The sequence below is a fragment of the Scyliorhinus canicula genome, chromosome 12 (genome assembly GCF_902713615.1).
Source record: "Scyliorhinus canicula chromosome 12, sScyCan1.1, whole genome shotgun sequence".
NCBI classification, from domain to species: domain Eukaryota; kingdom Metazoa; phylum Chordata; class Chondrichthyes; order Carcharhiniformes; family Scyliorhinidae; genus Scyliorhinus; species Scyliorhinus canicula.
This window is the reverse complement of record NC_052157.1, coordinates 63514334-63533910: the sequence shown is the minus strand read 5'-3', so window position 1 is coordinate 63533910 and position 19577 is coordinate 63514334. Positions and strand designations below refer to the sequence as shown.

General features: G+C 51.4%; 1 protein-coding gene across 3 annotated transcripts in view; it reads right to left on the bottom strand.

Moving 5' to 3' along the window:
• Window positions 1–19577, bottom strand: part of cadm4 (cell adhesion molecule 4) — a 547921-nt gene that overhangs the window by 290308 nt on the left and 238036 nt on the right. For all 3 annotated transcript variants that reach the window (XM_038812887.1, XM_038812888.1, XM_038812886.1), the window contains exon 2: window positions 16969–17115. In XM_038812887.1, coding sequence (XP_038668815.1) covers window positions 16969–17115 — 147 coding nt within the window. The remainder of the gene's footprint in view (window positions 1–16968; window positions 17116–19577) is intronic.

The window sequence follows — 19577 nt, the reverse complement described above, 5'->3', positions numbered from 1 at the left end:
GTGGCTCCCCGCTCATGAGCAAGAATGGTGTGAGCTCAGGGCGAAACTCACAAAGGCCCTGGTACTGGCGTTTTTCGACCCCACCAAGGAAACAAAAATATCCACCGACGGGAGCCAGGCTGGCATTGGGGCAGTACTCCTCCAGCGGGACGAATCCTCCTCCTGGGCCCCAGTTGTATATGCCTCTAGAGCCATGACACCCACTGAGCAACGATACGCTCAAATTGAGAAAGAATGCCTGGGCCTCCTCACAGGAATCGACAAGTTCCATGATTATGTGTATGGCCTCCCCAAATTCATGGTTGAGACGAACCACAGGCCATTGGTTCACATCATCCAAAAATACCTTAATGACATGAAGCCACGACTACAACGTATCCTCCTCAAGCTCCACCGCTACGATTTCAACCTAGTGTACACCCCGGGCAAAGAGCTCATTGTTGCCGATGCACTCTTCAGATCTATCACCACAACGTGTGAGCAGACCGACTTTGTCTGTCAAACAGACGGGCAGGTGCAATTCTGGGCCTTCAACTTTCTGGCCACTGATGAGAGGGTCGTGCAAATTCGGGAGGAGACGGCCAGGGATCCTCTGATCCAGCGGGTCATGTGACACCTCACGGATGGTTGGCAAAAGGGGCAGTGTCCCCAGTTTTATAATGTCAAGTACGATTTAACATTGGTAGACAGCATCCTTATGAAGCTTGACAGAATTGTGATCCCACAGAGCATGCGGGATTTGGTCCTCGGCCAAATCCACGAGGGTCACCTGAAATGAAATGAAATGAAAATCGCTTATTGTCACGAATAGACTTCAATGAAGTTACTGTGAAAAGCCCCTAGTCGCCACATTCCGGCGCCTGTCCGGGGAGGCTGGTACGGGGGGTCGGAAAGTGTCACCGTCGAGCCCGAGAGGCAGTATACTGGCCGGGCATCAGCCAAGATGTCAACACAGTCCTCAATTGCCCGACGTGTCAAAGATTCCAGCCAGCTCAGTCTAAAGAGACTCTACAGCCGCATGAAATGGCGACCTCCCCATGGTCCAAAGTTGGTGTTGACCTGTTCCATGCCAAGGGGCGTGGCTATATCCTCCTAGTGGACTACTTTTCCAACTACCCCGAGGTGGTCAAACTGGCTGACCTCAGGTCAGCGACGGTAATCAAGGCATGCAAGGAAACTTTTGCCCGACATGGGATCCCACTCACGGTGATGAGTGACAACGGCCCCTGCTTCTTCAGCCAAGAGTGGTCAGATTTTGCCCGGCTATACAACTTTCAGCACGTCACACCCAGCCCCCACTACCCCCGGTCGAATGGGAAGGCCAAAAAAGGGGTCCACATTGTTAAAAGACTATTGTGCAAAGCTGCTGACTCGGATTCCGATTTCAACCTGGCGCTGTTGGCCTGTGGAGCGACCCCTCTGTCCACCGGGCTGTTCCCAGCGCAGCTCCTTATGAACCGCACACTGCGAACGATGGTGCCGGCCATCCACATTCCGGACCTTGACAACTTCCCGGTCATATAGAGGATGCAGCAGTCTCGGGCCCAATGCCAGTCGGCGTACGACGCCCATGCCACAGATCTCCCCGACCTGGTCCCTGCTGATCAGGTTCGTGTTCAGCTGCCTGACGGTGGCTGGTCCGCCACGGCTGTGGTGGTCAAGTAAGTGGCCCGAGATCGTTCCTCGTTCGCATGCCTGCTGGATCCTTTCTCCGGCGTAACAGGCGGGCACTGCATTGACTTCCACGCCCGCCACCCGACCGTGATGCCCCGCCTCGCGCACTGCTTCCTCAGGACGCGCCTTTCCACGAGGCCACCGATCTGCCAGTTATTCTGCCGACCTCTACGACCACCACATTGGCGGCAGTCCCACCCATTCAGGTGCAGGTGGCCCCTGACCCACCCTTGAGGTGGTCAACCAGAATTCGTCGCCCGCCACAGAGACTGAATTTATAGACTGTCTGTGGATTACCTTGTTATCTCATCATTTACACATCTGTACATATCGTTTTTTTCTCATGTATTATCTGCCCTCTATCTGCACTAGACACCTTCCCATGTATATAAGTTAGCATACTCTGTATATAGTTCGGTTCCTGTACACATACTCATTATTTATTGACCTGAACACATATTTTTTACAAAGAGAAAAAAAAAGGGGGGGGGAGATGTCATAATATACATCCAGTTATATGATGGAGTGCAGACAGGCAGTGATTGACACATAGGATGACCAGTGAGCACACAGAACATACTGTAATATGATCCCTTTTCCATGTAGTGTACTGGAACCCTGGTGAGCTCCGCCTCTGGCTCCCCCCCCCCCCCTCCCCCCCGGCGCCTGGGGGTGGCGCTCAGTTGTTACAGCGATCTCAGGCAGGCAAGTTCTTGTGTAATAAAGCCTATGTTCTCTCGCTCACATTGTCTAGCAGTGGATTAATGGTACATCAGGCGGCAGGCGTGAACTCCAGTGCCACCCGCACCCCCCCCCCCTCCCCCCCCCCCCCCCCCCCCCCCCCCACCTGTAGCCACCTGGGGTGGCCACGTCCCGATTCCAAAATGGACATTCACAAAGAGTACAGGGAAAAATGGACAGTGCTAGGAAAACAAGCAGGTGCAAGGTTTGCCTGTGGATTGGAACTTGCAGATCCCAGACAGAACTGAAACTACAAGCCATTAGCATAGTAATGAGCTATCTCCGGGGACAAAAGATAAACATTTAAACAATCGGTACCAGGGCAGACTCCCCGGCGCCAGTGGAAACTAAAGCAAAGGCAGGCCAACGGTTACCAAGGGCCCGCCCAACGATCGAGGAACGACCCCTTTATTGGAGAGAATCGATACAAATGATTGGGACATGGTCCAATTAATTGGGACCAAGTCCAGGATCCGCCCAGAAAGGGGTGAAACCCTTTGCGGTATAAAACAGAGTCCCCACGGTCCGAGCGCTCTCTTCTTCTTCAACTTCACCTTGGCCTTGGCTCTCAGCGACGAGAGGCCCGCCAAGCACCAGCCAAGTAAGTCTAAGGTCAACGCACGCTACGAGGTAGGCGCTACTAGCTACTATTCTATACCAGTTCGAAGCCAACAGTATCAGAACCGGACAACGGCCATTGTTCCTCTGACTGAGTGGGCGCCCAAAGCTAAGTATAGGCTTTTAGTAGTAGTTGTAGTTGAGTGAGTAGAGTTTGTGCATGAGTAATAATTGACTGTGTGTGTAAATAAATGTGCATTGATTTCAAACTTACTAACTGGTGTATCGAGTCATTGATCAGTATTCGGTTTTAAACCTTGTGGTGGTATCAGAAAGATACCTGGCAACTCTTGAGCAAAGGTAATTAAAACAGAGCAAATTAAGGAAAGTATAACGAGCAACACACCCAGGTCAGAGATGAGAGTTACTGGCAGGCCGGAGTGGAGCCCGGCATGTTAGTTGTCCCAACAGGGACTGTGATTGTAGACAGTTACTGCTGGGGGAAGGTTATTGTTAAAAGTAAAATAAATCTTTTTCTTCCTACTGCTAGCTTTCCTGGACATTAAGTTGGTGACAAGGAAAAAGGAGACTTCGGACTTGTTTCTCAACACTCCCAGCCACCCCAAACAACTACCATGCAGAAACGTGAGGATATAAAGTCTGAAATGCCGCTGTTTGGTAAGCTTGAGGCCTTTGACGTGAGCCTTTAAGAATGGGGCTGGGCAGCACGGTGGCGCAGTGGGTTAGCAGTGTGGCCTCATGGCGCTGAGGTCCCAGGTTCGATCCCGGCCCTGGGTCACTGTCTGTGTGGAGTTTGCACGTTCTCCCCGTGTTTGCATGGGTTTCGCCCCCCCACAACCCAAAAAGTGCAAACTAGGTGGATTGGCCAAGCTAAATTGCCCCTTAATTGGAAAAATGATTGGGTACTCTAAATGTATTTTAAAAAAAGAATGGGACCAATATGCTGAGTGCATGAGGTACTTATTTCAGGCCAATGATATATTGGGGGGGAAACGATCAAAAAGTCACTCTCCTAACTGACTGAACGCCGCACAGGGCCCTGATGATTGGAATTATAAAGAGTCCAACTTACCCAGATGCACCAGACTCCAAATTTGATGAGTTGATCACACTGGTTAGCTGAACATTATGATCCAAAACCTTCCGTTATAATGCAACCACCCCATACCATCTCCCATCTAACAGCCTGATGGAAAGGGCCGTTCAGATTCAAAAGAGGCATAAAGAAGTAGCCCGTGGGCTTCATTAACACGCAGCTGGCACGGTTCCTTTTTAATTACCCGGACGGCACTGCAATTGACAACAGGGGTGGCACCAGCAGAACTGCTGATGGTCTGTAGGCTCAGGACCCGGTGAAGCCTGACTTTCCCGAACCTGTGCAGGAAAGGGTGGGTGCAGAAAGAAGCACAAAAACGTCACCGTAACCGTCGGATGCCAGGGCGGATGTTCCAATCAGGACACAGTTTGTGTCCGTAACTTTGGAGATGGGGCACACTGATTCCCTGGAGTTGTGTTCCAGAGAATGGGGCGGTCTCCAACAACGTCAAAGCCCAAGGGAAATTCCGACGAAAACATGTGGATCACCTTAAGAAGCGGGTGTCCACACTACACGATGTCCAACCAGAGAGGTTAATGCCTCCACAGTGCCAAGAACCACCTCTCAGTCAGGGAATCCATCTGGCCATTGATCGGACCAGCAGGAGGAAGATGACTCCGGCTTGGATACGGACACAGAGGCATCCGCGAGGCGGACAATGTCGTGCCCAGGGCCGAGGTTCGGTGATTTACCTCCGGACGTCAGCCAGAAAAGGCGGCCGACTAGTCGGTACACACCGCCCGACCCAGACCAGCCGCAGGCAAAGCTCGGCCTCAAACGAAGCAGCGCAAGAGGCCCTCCGCTGATGATGGCAGAGGAGGAACCATCGGACTTTGTGGGGGCGGGGAGCTGGGGTCATAACCCCACAAGGCCCATGGGGAAACGATTATCGATCTCCTTGTGGAGCTCGTGAGGTATGAGCTTCCCAGATAATGGGGCAGAGGCCCACCTAGCTGGAGCTCGTAAAACCGAGCATAAAAACCGGCCCAGGCAGAGACTGGCATGTTGCTCGTCTTAATAAGGACTGTGATTGTGGATAGGTACTGCTGGGGGCAGACTATTGTTTAAAGCAAAATAAATCTTGTCCTTCCTATCGCTGGCATTCCTTCCCATTAAAGTTACATGATCAAACAGACATTTAAACCTTTGCAAAGTGCGCAGTGAGGGTCATGTTCTAAACCCCACACCTGACGAAGCCCGTAGAGGCAAACGGAACATTCAGTAAAGGAATAACATGCTGTTGAATATTGTGAAGTGACTTTACCTAAAAGGGAGTCAGTGTGCATATAATATCGATACTCCCACGCCACCAACACACCTGGCAACGAGGTCTCATGTGGGCTCCTTTTTAAAATTCATTTCCAGGATGTGGGTGTTGCTGGTTAGTCCAGCATTTATTGCCCGTTCCTAATTGCCCCTTCAGAAGGTAGTGGTGAGCTGCGTTTTGAACTGCTGTTGTATGTGGTGTAGCCATACCCATAGTGCAGTTAGCAAGGGAGTTGCAGGATTTTGACCCAGAGACAGTGAAGTCAGGGTGGTGAGTGACTTGGAGGGGAACCTCCAGGTGGTAGGGTTCCCAGGTATCTACCGCCCTCGCCCTTCTAGATAGTAGCGGCCGGGGCAGCATGGTGGCGCAGTGGCTTAGCCCTGATGCCTCACGGCGCCGAGGTCCCAGGTTCGATCATGGCTCTCGGTAACTGTCCATGTGGAGTTTGCACATTCTCCCCGTGTCTGCGTGGGTTTCACCCCCACAACCCAAAGATGTGCAGGCTAGGTGGATTGGCCACGCTAAATTGCCCCTTCATTGGAAAAAAAAATGAATTGGGTATTCTAAATTTATAAAAAAAGAAAAAAAAACAGATAGTAGTGGCCGTGGGTTTGGAAGGTGCTGCCTAAGGAGCCTTGGGAGTTACTGCAGTGCATCTTGTTGGCACTGCTCGCCGGTGATGGAGTGAATGTTTGTGGAAGTGGAGCAATCAAGCAGGGCTGCTTTGTCCTGGATGGTGTTGAGCTTCTTGAGTGTTGTTGGAGCTGCACTCACCTAGGCAAGTGGAGAATATTCCATTACACTCCTGAATTGTGCCTTGTGGACAGGCTGTGGGGAGTCAGGAGGTGAGTTATTCGCTGCAGGATTCCCAGCCTCTGACCTGCTCTGGTAGCCACAGTATTTATACGCTTGGGCCCAGTTCAGTTTCTGGTCAATGGTAACCCCATGGGTGTTGGTAATGGTTCTTTTAATCCTGTGGCTCTTTCGAGCCTGACAGACGCTCACTCTATCAAACAGAAACCCTGACCAGGACTTTCTACTCCCTCCAAAAGTGAATGGACCTTTGGCTGGTTTGCTGTTGCTGCCTGCGAAAACATGGCTTGGGAATTGCTGGAATGGACCTTCTTATCACTGACTTATAGAAGTTGCTTGTTCACTGGTTTAACTGTCTTAAACTCAGGATTGATGGCTGGTTGCTTCACTGAACCACACAATTAAAATGCAACAGGAACTCATGGTGCAACCAGGGACTCTGATAGATTGGAGATTAGCTGTCAGTTTTTCAACATAACTATGTAATGACCCCTTGCAAGGAACTTGTTAAATCCTTGTCTGTTTCATGTTTCTCTTTTCAATCCCTGTCTCTGCAACATTGCATTTAGTTCGAAATTGCAACTGCAGACCGTATTCAATTTGGTAAAACTGAAAACACACTTGGTCTAATGTACGGGCCCAGATCTCCCCTTGATGTTCTGTGGCACAGCCCGCGGTTTCATTTTGATGGACTTGACAAGCAGCCAATCAGTGCACCTGGAATTGTGAGACATCTTCTGTTCTCGTTTGGGATTGGACGAGCTTGTCAGAGAGATTCTGGAAAACTCAGGCCAGTTCCACTTTGTTTTCAGTTCTGTGAAATCCTCGGAAGCAGCACACAGCTAGTCAAGGCTCTCTCTATCAGCTCCCAGCTGGGTGATTTGAATGCCTCCAGCCAGCTTGGGGAAGTAACTTCTGTCTCCAGCCAAGTGGGTGAAAGTGTAAAAAAGTGAGAAAGGCCTGCCGATTTAGATTCCTCGAGCTATGTGAAAGTGACCTATGAGAGGGGCTGTGGTCAAGTAGACATTTCTATCCTAATTAAGAACTGTGAAACCAGTGCTCGAAATTCTTTGTCCCCTGCTGGATTCTTCCTGAGGGTTCAGAGGAAGAAGAGGGGCTGTTTAAAAGCCCATCTGAAACCCTCTTGCTGAGGTAGTCTCAACTCTGTGAGTCTGATAATCCATCCAGTGGATGCAGGTTCTGTGCAGGTTGAATGAGGTATTCACCATGAACAGTAAGAACGTGCACAGTAAAAGCGAGAGGAATGTTGGAAGTGAGAGGCAGGGTGCCATCCTTCAGTGACATTTAAATAGAAAAGCACAATCTCCAGAAGATTATTCTGTAAAAATGCCATTAAAGTCATTGGAGTTTCATACTTTCATACCAAGGAGTCCCAGTAATGAGGTTGTAAAAGATGTGGTACATCACAAAACATAAAACTGTGAATGATTGCACTTCCCAGCACTGTCTCAGCCACAGTCCTCAGCAGCCAGTAATAAATTGACCTTCTCTACGTTATCCAACGCACAAGGCTTTTCAATGATTATTAATGCAATAAATCTATATTACCATCACTCCCAGTCTCTGCTGTGTTCACACAAAACTCTGATACCCCTGAATATAAATGAGATGTAATGTGTTGTCTTTAAGTACAACGTAGCCCGTGCGTTCATGTATCTTAGTGAACATGTAAGCTCACACAGAGAGTAAATAGGAATGATTCACTCTCGTCTGCTACTGTATGTCCCCCCTCCCGTGTGTGTGTGTATACACGCACATGTGTGCATGATCATGTGTGTGCATTGGTGTGTGTGTGTGCGCATGTACAGGTGTGTGTGTGTGTGCATGCATGAAAGTGTGTGCATGTCTGTATGCACATTGTGTATGCATGCATCTGTGTGCATGAGCATGTGTGTGTATGCATGAATGTGTGCATGCACATGTGTGTGCGCATGCATGTATCTCTGCATGAGCATGTGTGTGTATGTTGCGCACGTGTATATCTGAATGGGTGTGTGTGCATGTGTGTGTATGCATGGACAATGTGTGTGCATGCATGTGTGTGTGCATGTGTTTGTGCGTATGTGCACATGTGTGCATGCATATGTGTGCGTGCATGTGTGTGTTCATATGTGTGTGTGTGCATGCATGTGGGTGTGTGTGTGCATGCATAGAGGTTTGAGTTACTGGGGATGGGTTAGTTTAGGTACTGGAAGGTACGGGATTTTGTGCGAAAGGAGCTGCCGCAATCCCCCAAAGACCGGAGTGCACGCTGCCGGAGGAATCGCTGCTCCCAGATGAGATAGGAGAGGGCAGGACCCGGGACATATACGGGTGGTTGGGAGAGCAGGGTAAGGTGCTGGTGGAAACGATTAAGCAGATGTGGGAGGGGGGTTAGGATGGGGGCTCTAGTGTGAGGTGATGCAGCGAGTGAACTCAACTTACTGCTGGGCTAGAATCAGCTTGATTCAGTTCAAAATGGTGCACAAGGTGCACAAGACTCAAGCTCGGATGGGTGGAATCTCCCCGTGGGGAACAGATGGATGTGAGAAGTGGGGGGAGGGGGGGGGGAGCAACTAATCATGTTCACATGTTTTTGGAATGCGAGGAGTTGGAGAGCTTCTGGGAGGTGGTGTTTGGGGCCTTATTGAGGATAATGGGGGCCGAGATGATGCCGGACCCCATGGTGGCGATCTTTGGGGTTTCAGAGGTGATGGAGCTGCTGGATGGGTAGGGGGCCAAGGTTGCGGCCTTCGCCTCTCTGATTGCCTAGCGACAGATTATTTTGAATTGGAGGTCAGATACACAACCGGGGGTTGGGGCCTGGCTGGGAGACCTGTACGAGTTTCTCCGTTTAGAAAAGATTAAGTTTGCCTTAAAGGGGTCAGAAGAGGGCTTTGCTTTGCAGTACAGTTGAGACCGTTCATGGTGTTTTTGAGGAGCTGTTAGTCATGGGGGGGGGGGGGGGGGGAGCGGCGGAGGGAAGAGATTAAAAGGGGGAAACATGTGCAAATGTTAGCTCTTTTGATGGAGTTTGGTTTGCTGCTATTATTTATGTTTGGAATGAAATATATTTTTGAAAAAAATGTATGTGCATGCGCGTGTGTGTGTATGTGCATGCATGTGAGTGTACATGAGTATATCTATGTGCGCATGCGTATGTGTGCATTTAAAAAATACATTTAGAGTACCCAATCATTTTGTTCCAATTAACGGGCAATTTAACATGGCCAGACCATCTAACCTGCACATCTTTGGGTTGTGGGGGTGAAACCCACGCAGACATGGGGAGAATGTGCAAACTCCACATGGACAGTGACCCAGGGCTGGGATTCGAACCCGGGTCCTCAGCGCTGTAGTCCCAGTGCTAACCACTGCACCACGTGCTGTCCCTACGTGTGTGTGTATTTGCACAGATGTGTGTGTATGTGTAAGTATGTAAGTGTGCATTTCTGTCTCCCGGCACCAAGGTCCCAGGTTCGATCCCGGCTCTGGGTCACTGTCCGTGTGGGGTTTGCACATTCCCCCCGTGTTTGCGCGGGTTTCGCCCCCACAACACAAAGATGTGCAGGGTAGGTGGATTGGCCACACTAAATTGCCCCTTAGTTGGAAAAAATGAATTGGGCACTCTAAATTTAAATGAAAAAAGTATGCAAGTTTGAGCCTGTGTGTGGGTGAGTGTGTAAGAGTGTGCGTGTGTCGATATGTGTGGATCAGTGTAAGTGACTATGTAAGTGTGCGTGAGAACGTGTACGTGTGTGTATCTGTAAGTGTGTGCGTGTCTGTGAGTGCGTGTGTGTCTGAGTATTTATGTGTGTGAGATGTGTGTATGAGTGTCTGTGAGTGTGTGCGACTGTGTGAGAATGTGTGTAAATGTGTGTGTGCGAGTCTGAATGTATGTGTTTGAGTATGTGTGTTAATAGGGATTAATACTGAGGTCCAGTGGGTAGATATTGGAGGTTTTGCGGCTCAGTGCGTTAGCCACCCACCTCTGAGTCGGAAACTCTAGGTTCGAGTCCCTCCCCAGGACTAGGTGGCCAAGGACGGTGTGTTCATTTTTTTTTTATTTAGAGGACACAATTCATTTTTCCCAATTAAGGCGCAATTTAGCGTGGCCAATCCACCTAGCCTGCACATCTTTTGGGTTGTGAGTGAAACCCAGGCAAACACGGGCAGAATGTGCAAACTCCACACGGACAGTGACCCAGAGCCGGAATCGAACCTGGGACCTCGGCACCGTGAGGCAGCAGGGCTAACACACTGCCACTGTGCTGCCCGGAAGGTGTGTTCATAACGCAGTCAAACAGGTTGAGTGTATCAACCTGCAAAGTCCTTCCAAACACCCCAACGGCTGTCAGTAAGTGTGGGGGAGGCATCTGGTCAGTCACATTTAGTCTGATGCTTCTGGCATCAGACTAGCGACTTATTCTGGGAATTACTAGCAATGGAAACAGACAAAAGCCTGTCTTCGCTCACCACTAGGTATGGGAAGAGAATTGCAATTGATAGTTATGCATTAATATTGATATTTGTCGGTGCAGAGGTTTCAATACAGTGGCTCAATGGGTATGAATGGCTCAACACGGAAGTCCATTAAGTACAAAGTAATTCATGATAAGCAACTCCATTTGGAAATAAAGAAATACTCAGGTTCGGCAGAAATATTGGGATTAATACCTGGGACTTTACTGGGATGTATGAATAACTCGGACAGATCTATCTGATGCGTAACTAGGGTTAGATGTCTCGCTATGGACCTGCAGATTTACAGGATTCGCACAACAGCTACAATTTTATCAATTCAAGGTGGTTGCAGGGTTGGTGAATCTAATACAGCCTGGCGAGATACAACAAAAAAATAACAAATCCAGTCTAATTCTGGACCCAGCACTGTAAATCCAATAGCTCCCTGAGAATTCTGCTGTTAAATGAAACATAGCAACAGGTTCTGCGTTCCAAAAGAAGATTGTCCGACCTCACAAGGCAGAGGCAATCTATTCGATTTGTGATATAAGTGCCATAGCGCCACTGGTGAGAGGCTTCCAAACTTCAGATATCGGAATCTGTAAGTGGAGGCAGAGTCACTGACCCTACAACAGTCTGGGAAAGGAGAGAGAGAGAGAGAGAGTCCTTCACACCCAACAAAGGATTCGTTTTGAAGTGAGGTCACTGTTGCGATGTAGGAAACACAGCAGCCAGATTCATGCCCAGCAGGATCCCATGAACAACAATGTGATAATGACCGAGATTGTCTTTTTTTTCTATCAATTTAGAGAACCCAATTATTTTGTTTTCAAATTAAGGGCAGTTTCAGCGTAGCCAATCCACGTACCCTGCCCATGTATTTGGGTTTGTGGGGGTGAGACCCACGCAGACACGGGGAGAATGTGCAAACTCCACAGTGACCCGGGGCCGGGACCTCGGTGCCATGAGGCAACAGTGCTAACCACTGAGTCACCATGCTGCCCTTGACCGTCTTTTTTTTTTAAGTAGTGTTGGGTGCGGGATAAATTTCACACTGGGGAGAACTCCCCACTCCCCATGCTTGTCTTCTGATCCCAAAGAGAAAATGCTGGAAAATCTCAGCAGGTCCGGCAGCATCTGTAGGGAGAGAAAAGAGCTAACCTTTCGAGTCCAGATCACCCTTTGTCAAAGCTGTCTTCTGATCTCTTGCACCCATCCAATGTGGTAGACTCTCTCAGAACCGGCACTCCAACAGTGCAGCACTCCCTCAGTACTGACCCTCCAACAGTGCAGCGCTCCCTCAGTACTAACCCTCTAATGGTGCAGCACTCCCTCAGTACTGACCCTCTGACAGTGCAGCGCTCCCTCAGTACTGACCCTCTGACAGTGCAACACTCCCTCAGTACTGACCCTCTGACAGTGCAGCAATCGCTCAGTACTGACCCTCTGACAGTGCAGCATGCCCTCAGTACTGACCCCCTGACAGTGCAGCACTCCCTCAGTACTGACCCTCCGACAGTGCAGCACTCCCTCAGTACTGATCCTCCGAAAGTACAGCATGCCCTCAGTACTGACCCTCCAACAGTACAGCACGCCCACAGTACTGACCGTCTGACAGTGCAGCACTCCCTCAGTACTGACCCTCCGATAGTGCAGCACTCCCTCAGTACTGACCCTCTGACAGTGCAGCACTCCCTCAGTACTGATCCTCTGACAGTGCAGCACTCCCTCAGTACTGACCCTCCGACAGTGCAGCACTCCCTCAATACTGAGCCTCCGACAGTGCAGCACTCCCTCAGTACTGACCCTCTGACAGTGCAGCACTCCCTCAGTACTGACCCTCTGACAGTGCAGCACTCCCTCAGTACTGGCCCTCTGACAGTGCAGCACTCCCTCAGTACTGACCCTCTGACAGTGCAGCACTCCCTCAGTACTGACCCTCTGACAGTGCAGCACTCCCTCAGTACTGATCCTCTGACAGTGTAGAGCTCCCTCAGTACTGACCCTCTGACAGTGCAGCGCTCTCTCAATACTGACCCTCTGACAGTGCAGCACTCCCTCAGTACTGATCCTCTGACAGTGCAGCACTCCCTCAGTACTGACCCTCTGACAGTGCAGCACTCCCTCAGTACTGATCCTCTGACAGTGCAGCACTCCCTCAGTACTGGACCTCTGACAGTGCAGCACTCCCTCAGTACTGGCCCTCTGACAGTGCAGCACTCCCTCAGTACTGATCCTCTGACAGTGCAGCACTCCCTCAGTACTGACCCTCTGACAGTGCAGCACTCCCTCAGTACTGATCCTCTGACAGTGTAGATCTCCCTCAGTACTGACCCTCTGACAGTGCAGCGCTCCCTCAATACTGACCCTCTGACAGTGCAGCACTCCCTCAGTACTGATCCTCTGACAGTGCAGCACTCCTTCAGTACTGACCCTCTGACAGTGCAGCACTCCCTCAGTACTGACCCTCTGACAGTGCAGCACTCCCTCAGTACTGACCCTCCGACAGTGCAGCACTCCCTCAGTACTGACCCTCCGACAGTACAGCATGCCCTCAGTACTGACCCTCCGACAGTACAGCACGCCCTCAGTACTGACCGTCTGACAGTGCAGCACTCCCTCAGTACTGACCCTCCGATAGTGCAGCACTCCCTCAGTACTGACCCTCTGACAGTGCAGCACTCCCTCAGTACTGATCCTCTGACAGTGCAGAACTCCCTCAGTACTGACCCTCCGACAGTGCAGCACTCCCTCAGTACTGACCCTCCGACAGTGCAGCACTCCCTCAGTACTGACCCTCTGACAGTGCCGTACTCCCTCAGTACTGACCCTCTGACAGTGCAGCACTCCCTCAGTACTGGCCCTCTGACAGTGCAGCACTCCCTCAGTACTGACCCTCTGACAGTGCAGCACTCCCTCAGTACTGACCCTCTGACAGTGCAGCACTCCCTCAGTACTGATCCTCTGACAGTGCAGCACTCCCTCAGTACTGATCCTCTGACAGTGTAGATCTCCCTCAGTACTGACCCTCTGACAGTGCAGCGCTCCCTCAATACTGACCCTCTGACAGTGCAGCACTCCCTCAGTACTGATCCTCTGACAGTGCAGCACTCCTTCAGTACTGACCCTCTGACAGTGCAGCACTCCCTCAGTACTGACCCTCTGACAGTGCAGCACTCCCTCAGTACTGACCCTCCGACAGTGCAGCACTCCCTCAGTACTGACCCTCCGACAGTACAGCATGCCCTCAGTACTGACCCTCCGACAGTACAGCACGCCCTCAGTACTGACCGTCTGACAGTGCAGCACTCCCTCAGTACTGACCCTCCGATAGTGCAGCACTCCCTCAGTACTGACCCTCTGACAGTGCAGCACTCCCTCAGTACTGATCCTCTGACAGTGCAGAACTCCCTCAGTACTGACCCTCCGACAGTGCAGCACTACCTCAGTACTGACCCTCCGACAGTGCAGCACTCCCTCAGTACTGACCCTCTGACAGTGCCGTACTCCCTCAGTACTGACCCTCTGACAGTGCAGCACTCCCTCAGTACTGGCCCTCTGACAGTGCAGCACTCCCTCAGTACTGACCCTCTGACAGTGCAGCACTCCCTCAGTACTGACCCTCTGACAGTGCAGCACTCCCTCAGTACTGATCCTCTGACAGTGTAGAGCTCCCTCAGTACTGACCCTCTGACAGTGCAGCGCTCCCTCAATACTGATCCTCTGACAGTGCAGCACTCCCTCAGTACTGATCCTCTGACAGTGCAGCACTCCTTCAGTACTGACCCTCTGACAGTGCAGCACTCCCTCAGTACTGACCCTCCGACAGTACAGCACGCCCTCAGTACTGACCGTCTGACAGTGCAGCACTCCCTCAGTACTGACCCTCCGATAGTGCAGCACTCCCTCAGTACTGACCCTCTGACAGTGCAGCACTCCCTCAGTACTGACCCTCTGACAGTGCAGCACTCCCTCAGTACTGATCCTCTGACAGTGTAGAGCTCCCTCAGTACTGACCCTCTGACAGTGCAGCGCTCTCTCAATACTGACCCTCTGACAGTGCAGCACTCCCTCAGTACTGATCCTCTGACAGTGCAGCACTCCCTCAGTACTGACCCTCTGACAGTGCAGCACTCCCTCAGTACTGATCCTCTGACAGTGCAGCACTCCCTCAGTACTGGCCCTCTGACAGTGCAGCACTCCCTCAGTACTGGCCCTCTGACAGTGCAGCACTCCCTCAGTACTGACCCTCTGACAGTGCAGCACTCCCTCAGTACTGGCCCTCTGACAGTGCAGCACTCCCTCAGTACTGATCCTCTGACAGTGTAGAGCTCCCTCAGTACTGACTCTCTGACAGTGCAGCGCTCCCTCAATACTGACCCTCTGACAGTGCAGCACTCCCTCAGTACTGATCCTCTGACAGTGCAGCACTCCTTCAGTACTGACCCTCTGACAGTGCAGCACTCCCTCAGTACTGACCCTCGGACAGTGCAGCACTCCCTCAGTACTGACCCTCCGACAGTGCAGCACTCCCTCAGTACTGACCCTCCGACAGTACAGCATGCCCTCAGTACTGACCCTCCGACAGTACAGCACGCCCTCAGTACTGACCGTCTGACAGTGCAGCACTCCCTCAGTACTGACCCTCCGATAGTGCAGCACTCCCTCAGTACTGACCCTCTGACAGTGCAGCACTCCCTCAGTACTGATCCTCTGACAGTGCAGAACTCCCTCAGTACTGACCCTCCGACAGTGCAGCACTCCCTCAGTACTGACCCTCCGACAGTGCAGCACTCCCTCAGTACTGACCCTCTGACAGTGCAGCACTCCCTCAGTACTGACCCTCTGACAGTGCAGCACTCCCTCAGTACTGGCCCTCTGACAGTGCAGCACTCCTCAGTACTGACCCTCTGACAGTGCAGCGCTCCCTCAATACTGACCCTCTGACAGTGCAGCACTCCCTCAGTACTGATCCTCTGACAGTGCAGCACTCCTTCAGTACTGACCCTCTGACAGTGCAGCACTCCCTCAGTACTGACCCTCTGACAGTGCAGCACTCCCTCAGTACTGATCCTCTGACAGTGCAGCACTCCCTCAGTACTGGCCCTCTGACAGTGCAGCACTCCCTCAGTACTGGCCCTCTGACAGTGCAGCACTCCCTCAGTACTGACCCTCTGACAGTGCAGCACTCCCTCAGTACTGACCCTCTGACAGTGCAGCACTCCCTCAGTACTGATCCTCTGACAGTGCAGCGTTCCCTCAGTACTGATCCTCTGACAGTGCAGCACTCCCTCAGTACTGACCCTCTGACAGTGCAGCACTCCCTCAGTACTGACCCTCTGACAGTGCAGCGTTCCCTCAGTACTGACCCTCTGACAGTGCAGCGTTCCCTCAGTACTGATCCTCTGACAGTGCAGCACTCCTTCAGTACTAACTCTCTGACCGTGTACCACTCCCTCAGTAATGGCCCTCCAGTTTAATTAACATTCCCGTACCTTTTTTCTAGCAATGTCCACATTGACTCTTACCGACTTTTACAGATGCACTACAGACGCATCCTATCTGGCTGCATTACAGCCTGGTGTGGCTACTGCTCGGCCCAAGACCGCAAGAAACTTCAGAGTCGTGAACATAGCCCAGTCCATCACCCAAACCCGCCTCCTATCCATTTAGTCTATCTACACCTCCCGCTGCCTGGGGAAAGCGGGCAGCATAATCAAAGATCCCTCCCACCTGGCTTATTCACTCTTCGAACTTCTTCCATTAGGAATGAGATACAAAAGTCTGAGAACACACATGGACAAACATCTTCTTCCCCGCAGTTACCAGACTCCTAAACTACCCACTTATGGACTTGTTATAACCTGCCTGATTACTAATGGCTGGGGACAAATGGCTATCCCACAATCTTTGGTGAGCATCAGCTCCCGCAATGAGATGGGCGGAGAAATCATTAGCAGAGTCACCTGCATAAATAGAGCTGGCCAGTGTGGAACCAGCTGGAGAGGAGAGCGCAGTGGTAGAGTACTGCTGCATATATGTAATTGTAAATAAAATTATTTCTTTTGATGCTACAAACTCGTGCTGGATTCTTCGTGGTCCTCACAAAAGGACTGATCTGTTTAATACTACACTTCTGTATGCTTCACCCGATGCCGGTGTCTATGTATTTACATTGTGTACCTTGTGCATCCCGATTAGGTATTTTCTTTTCTGGTTATCTACCAAATGATCTGTTTAAGATGCTCGCCGAAAAATACTTTTCACTGTACCTCAGAACACATGACCATAAACAAATCCAATCCAATCCAATGTGAAGGGTGAACGGTCTTACCTCGTGTACCGTTGAAGAACAGCGTTTGTCGGTATGGGTTCTGGATCACCACAATGGAGCCATCATAACTGTGGAGTTTGCAGGCGATCTCTGCCCTGTCTCCTTCCATCACTGTCACATTCTCAGCCTGAACCACCTGGCACTCCACTGGCAAAGGGAAACAGAGGCAGCCATGTTAGACAATCATCTCCGCACTTCGCAAATAAACAAAGCTTTCTCGAAAGAAAATACAATAAAACAATTCCGTTTTAATTTCACCACCTCCAATTCGAAAGCACTTAAGAGCAAATAAAATTACTTTTTTGAAGTGTACTGACTCTTCTAACAGAAGAGACTCAGCAGTCTATTTGTGCACAGTAGGATCCCAAAAACAGTAATGTGATAATCATCTTTTTTTCAGGGATGTTGGTGAGGGATAAATATTGGCACCGGGGAGAACTCCCCCCTGCTCTTTTTCCAAATAGTAACGGTAGGAGCTGTTACACCCATCGGAGAGAGCAGACAGGGCCTTGGTTTAATGTCTCATCTGCAAGACGGCACCTCTGACAGTGCAGCACTCCCTCATTACTCACCCTGCAACAGTCCAGCACTCCCTCATTACTCACCCTGCAACAGTCCAGCACTCCCTCAGTACTGACCCTGCAACAGTGCAGCACTCCCTCAGTACTGACATTCCGACAGTGCAGCACTCCCTCAGTACTGACCCTCTGACAGTGCAACTCCCTCAGTACTGACCCTCTGACATGCAGCACTCCCTCAGTACTGACCCTCTGACAGTGCAGCACTCCCTCAGTACTGACCCTCTGACAGTGCAGCACCTCCCTCAGTACTGACCCTCTGACAGTGCAGCACTCCCTCAGTACTGACCCTCTGACAGTGCAACTCCCTCAGTACTGACCCTCTGACAGTGCAACACTCCCTCAGTACTGACCCTCTGACAGTGCAGCACTCCCTCAGTACTGACATTCCGACAGTGCAACTCCCTCAGTACTGACCCTCTGACAGTGCAACTCCCTCAGTACTGACCCTCTAACAGTGCAGCACTCCCTCAGTACTGACCCTCTGACAGTGCAGCACTCCCTCAGTACTGACCCTCTGACAGGGCAGCACTCCCTCAGTACTGACCCTCTGGCAGTGCAAGCACTCCCTCAGGACTGACCCTCTGACAGTGCAGCACTCCCTCAGTACTGACCCTCTGACAGGGCAGCACTCCCTCAGTACTGACCCTCTGGCAGTGCAGCACTCCCTCAGTACTGACCCTCCGACAGTGCAGCACTCCCTCAGTACTGACCCTCCTCTGACAGTGCAGCACTCCCTCAGTACTGACCCTCTGACAGTGCAGCACTCCCTCAGTACTGATCCTCTGACAGTGCAGCACTCCCTCAGTACTGGCCCTCTGACAGTGCAGCACTCCCTCAGGACTGACCCTCTGACAGTGCAGCACTCCCTCAGTACTGACATTCCGACAGTGCAGCACTCCCTCAGTACTGACCCTCTGACAGTGCAACTCCCTCAGTACTGACCCTCTGACATGCAGCACTCCCTCAGTACTGACCCTCTGACAGTGCAGCACTCCCTCAGTACTGACCCTCTGACAGTGCAGCACTCCCTCAGTACTGACCCTCTGACAGTGCAGCACTCCCTCAGTACTGACCCTCTGACAGTGCAACTCACCTCAGTACTGACCCTCTGACAGTGCAACACTCCCTCAGTACTGACCCTCTGACAGTGCAGCACTCCCTCAGTACTGACATTCCGACAGTGCAACTCCCTCAGTACTGACCCTCTGACAGTGCAACTCCCTCAGTACTGACCCTCTAACAGTGCAGCACTCCCTCAGTACTGACCCTCTGACAGTGCAGCACTCCCTCAGTACTGACCCTCTGACAGGGCAGCACTCCCTCAGTACTGACCCTCTGGCAGTGCAGCACTCCCTCAGGACTGACCCTCTGACAGTGCAGCACTCCCTCAGTACTGACCCTCTGACAGGGCAGCACTCCCTCAGTACTGACCCTCTGGCAGTGCAGCACTCCCTCAGTACTGACCCTCCGACAGTGCAGCACTCCCTCAGTACTGACCCTCCTCTGACAGTGCAGCACTCCCTCAGTACTGACCCTCTGACAGTGCAGCACTCCCTCAGTACTGATCCTCTGACAGTGCAGCACTCCCTCAGTACTGGCCCTCTGACAGTGCAGCACTCCCTCAGTACTGACCCTCTGACAGTGCAGCACTCCCTCAGTACTGACCCTCTGACAGAGCAGCACTCCCTCAGTACTGACCCTCTGACAGTGCAGCACTCCCTCAGTACTGACCCACCGACAGTGCAGCACTCCCTCAAGTTTTTTTGTATTCATTTACGGGACATGGGCGCCGCTGGTTCGACCACCATTTATTATCCATGCCTAGTTGCCCATCAGAAGGTGGTGGTGAGTTGCCATTTTGAACCTCTGCAGTCCTTCAGTTGTAGGTATACCCACTGTGCTGTTAGTGAGGGAGTTCTAGGATGTTGCCCCAGTGGCAGTGTGGGAACGGCCAAGATATTTCCAAGTCAGGGTGGTGAGTGACTTGGAGGGGAACCCCCAGGTGGTGGGGTTCCCAGGTATCAGTTT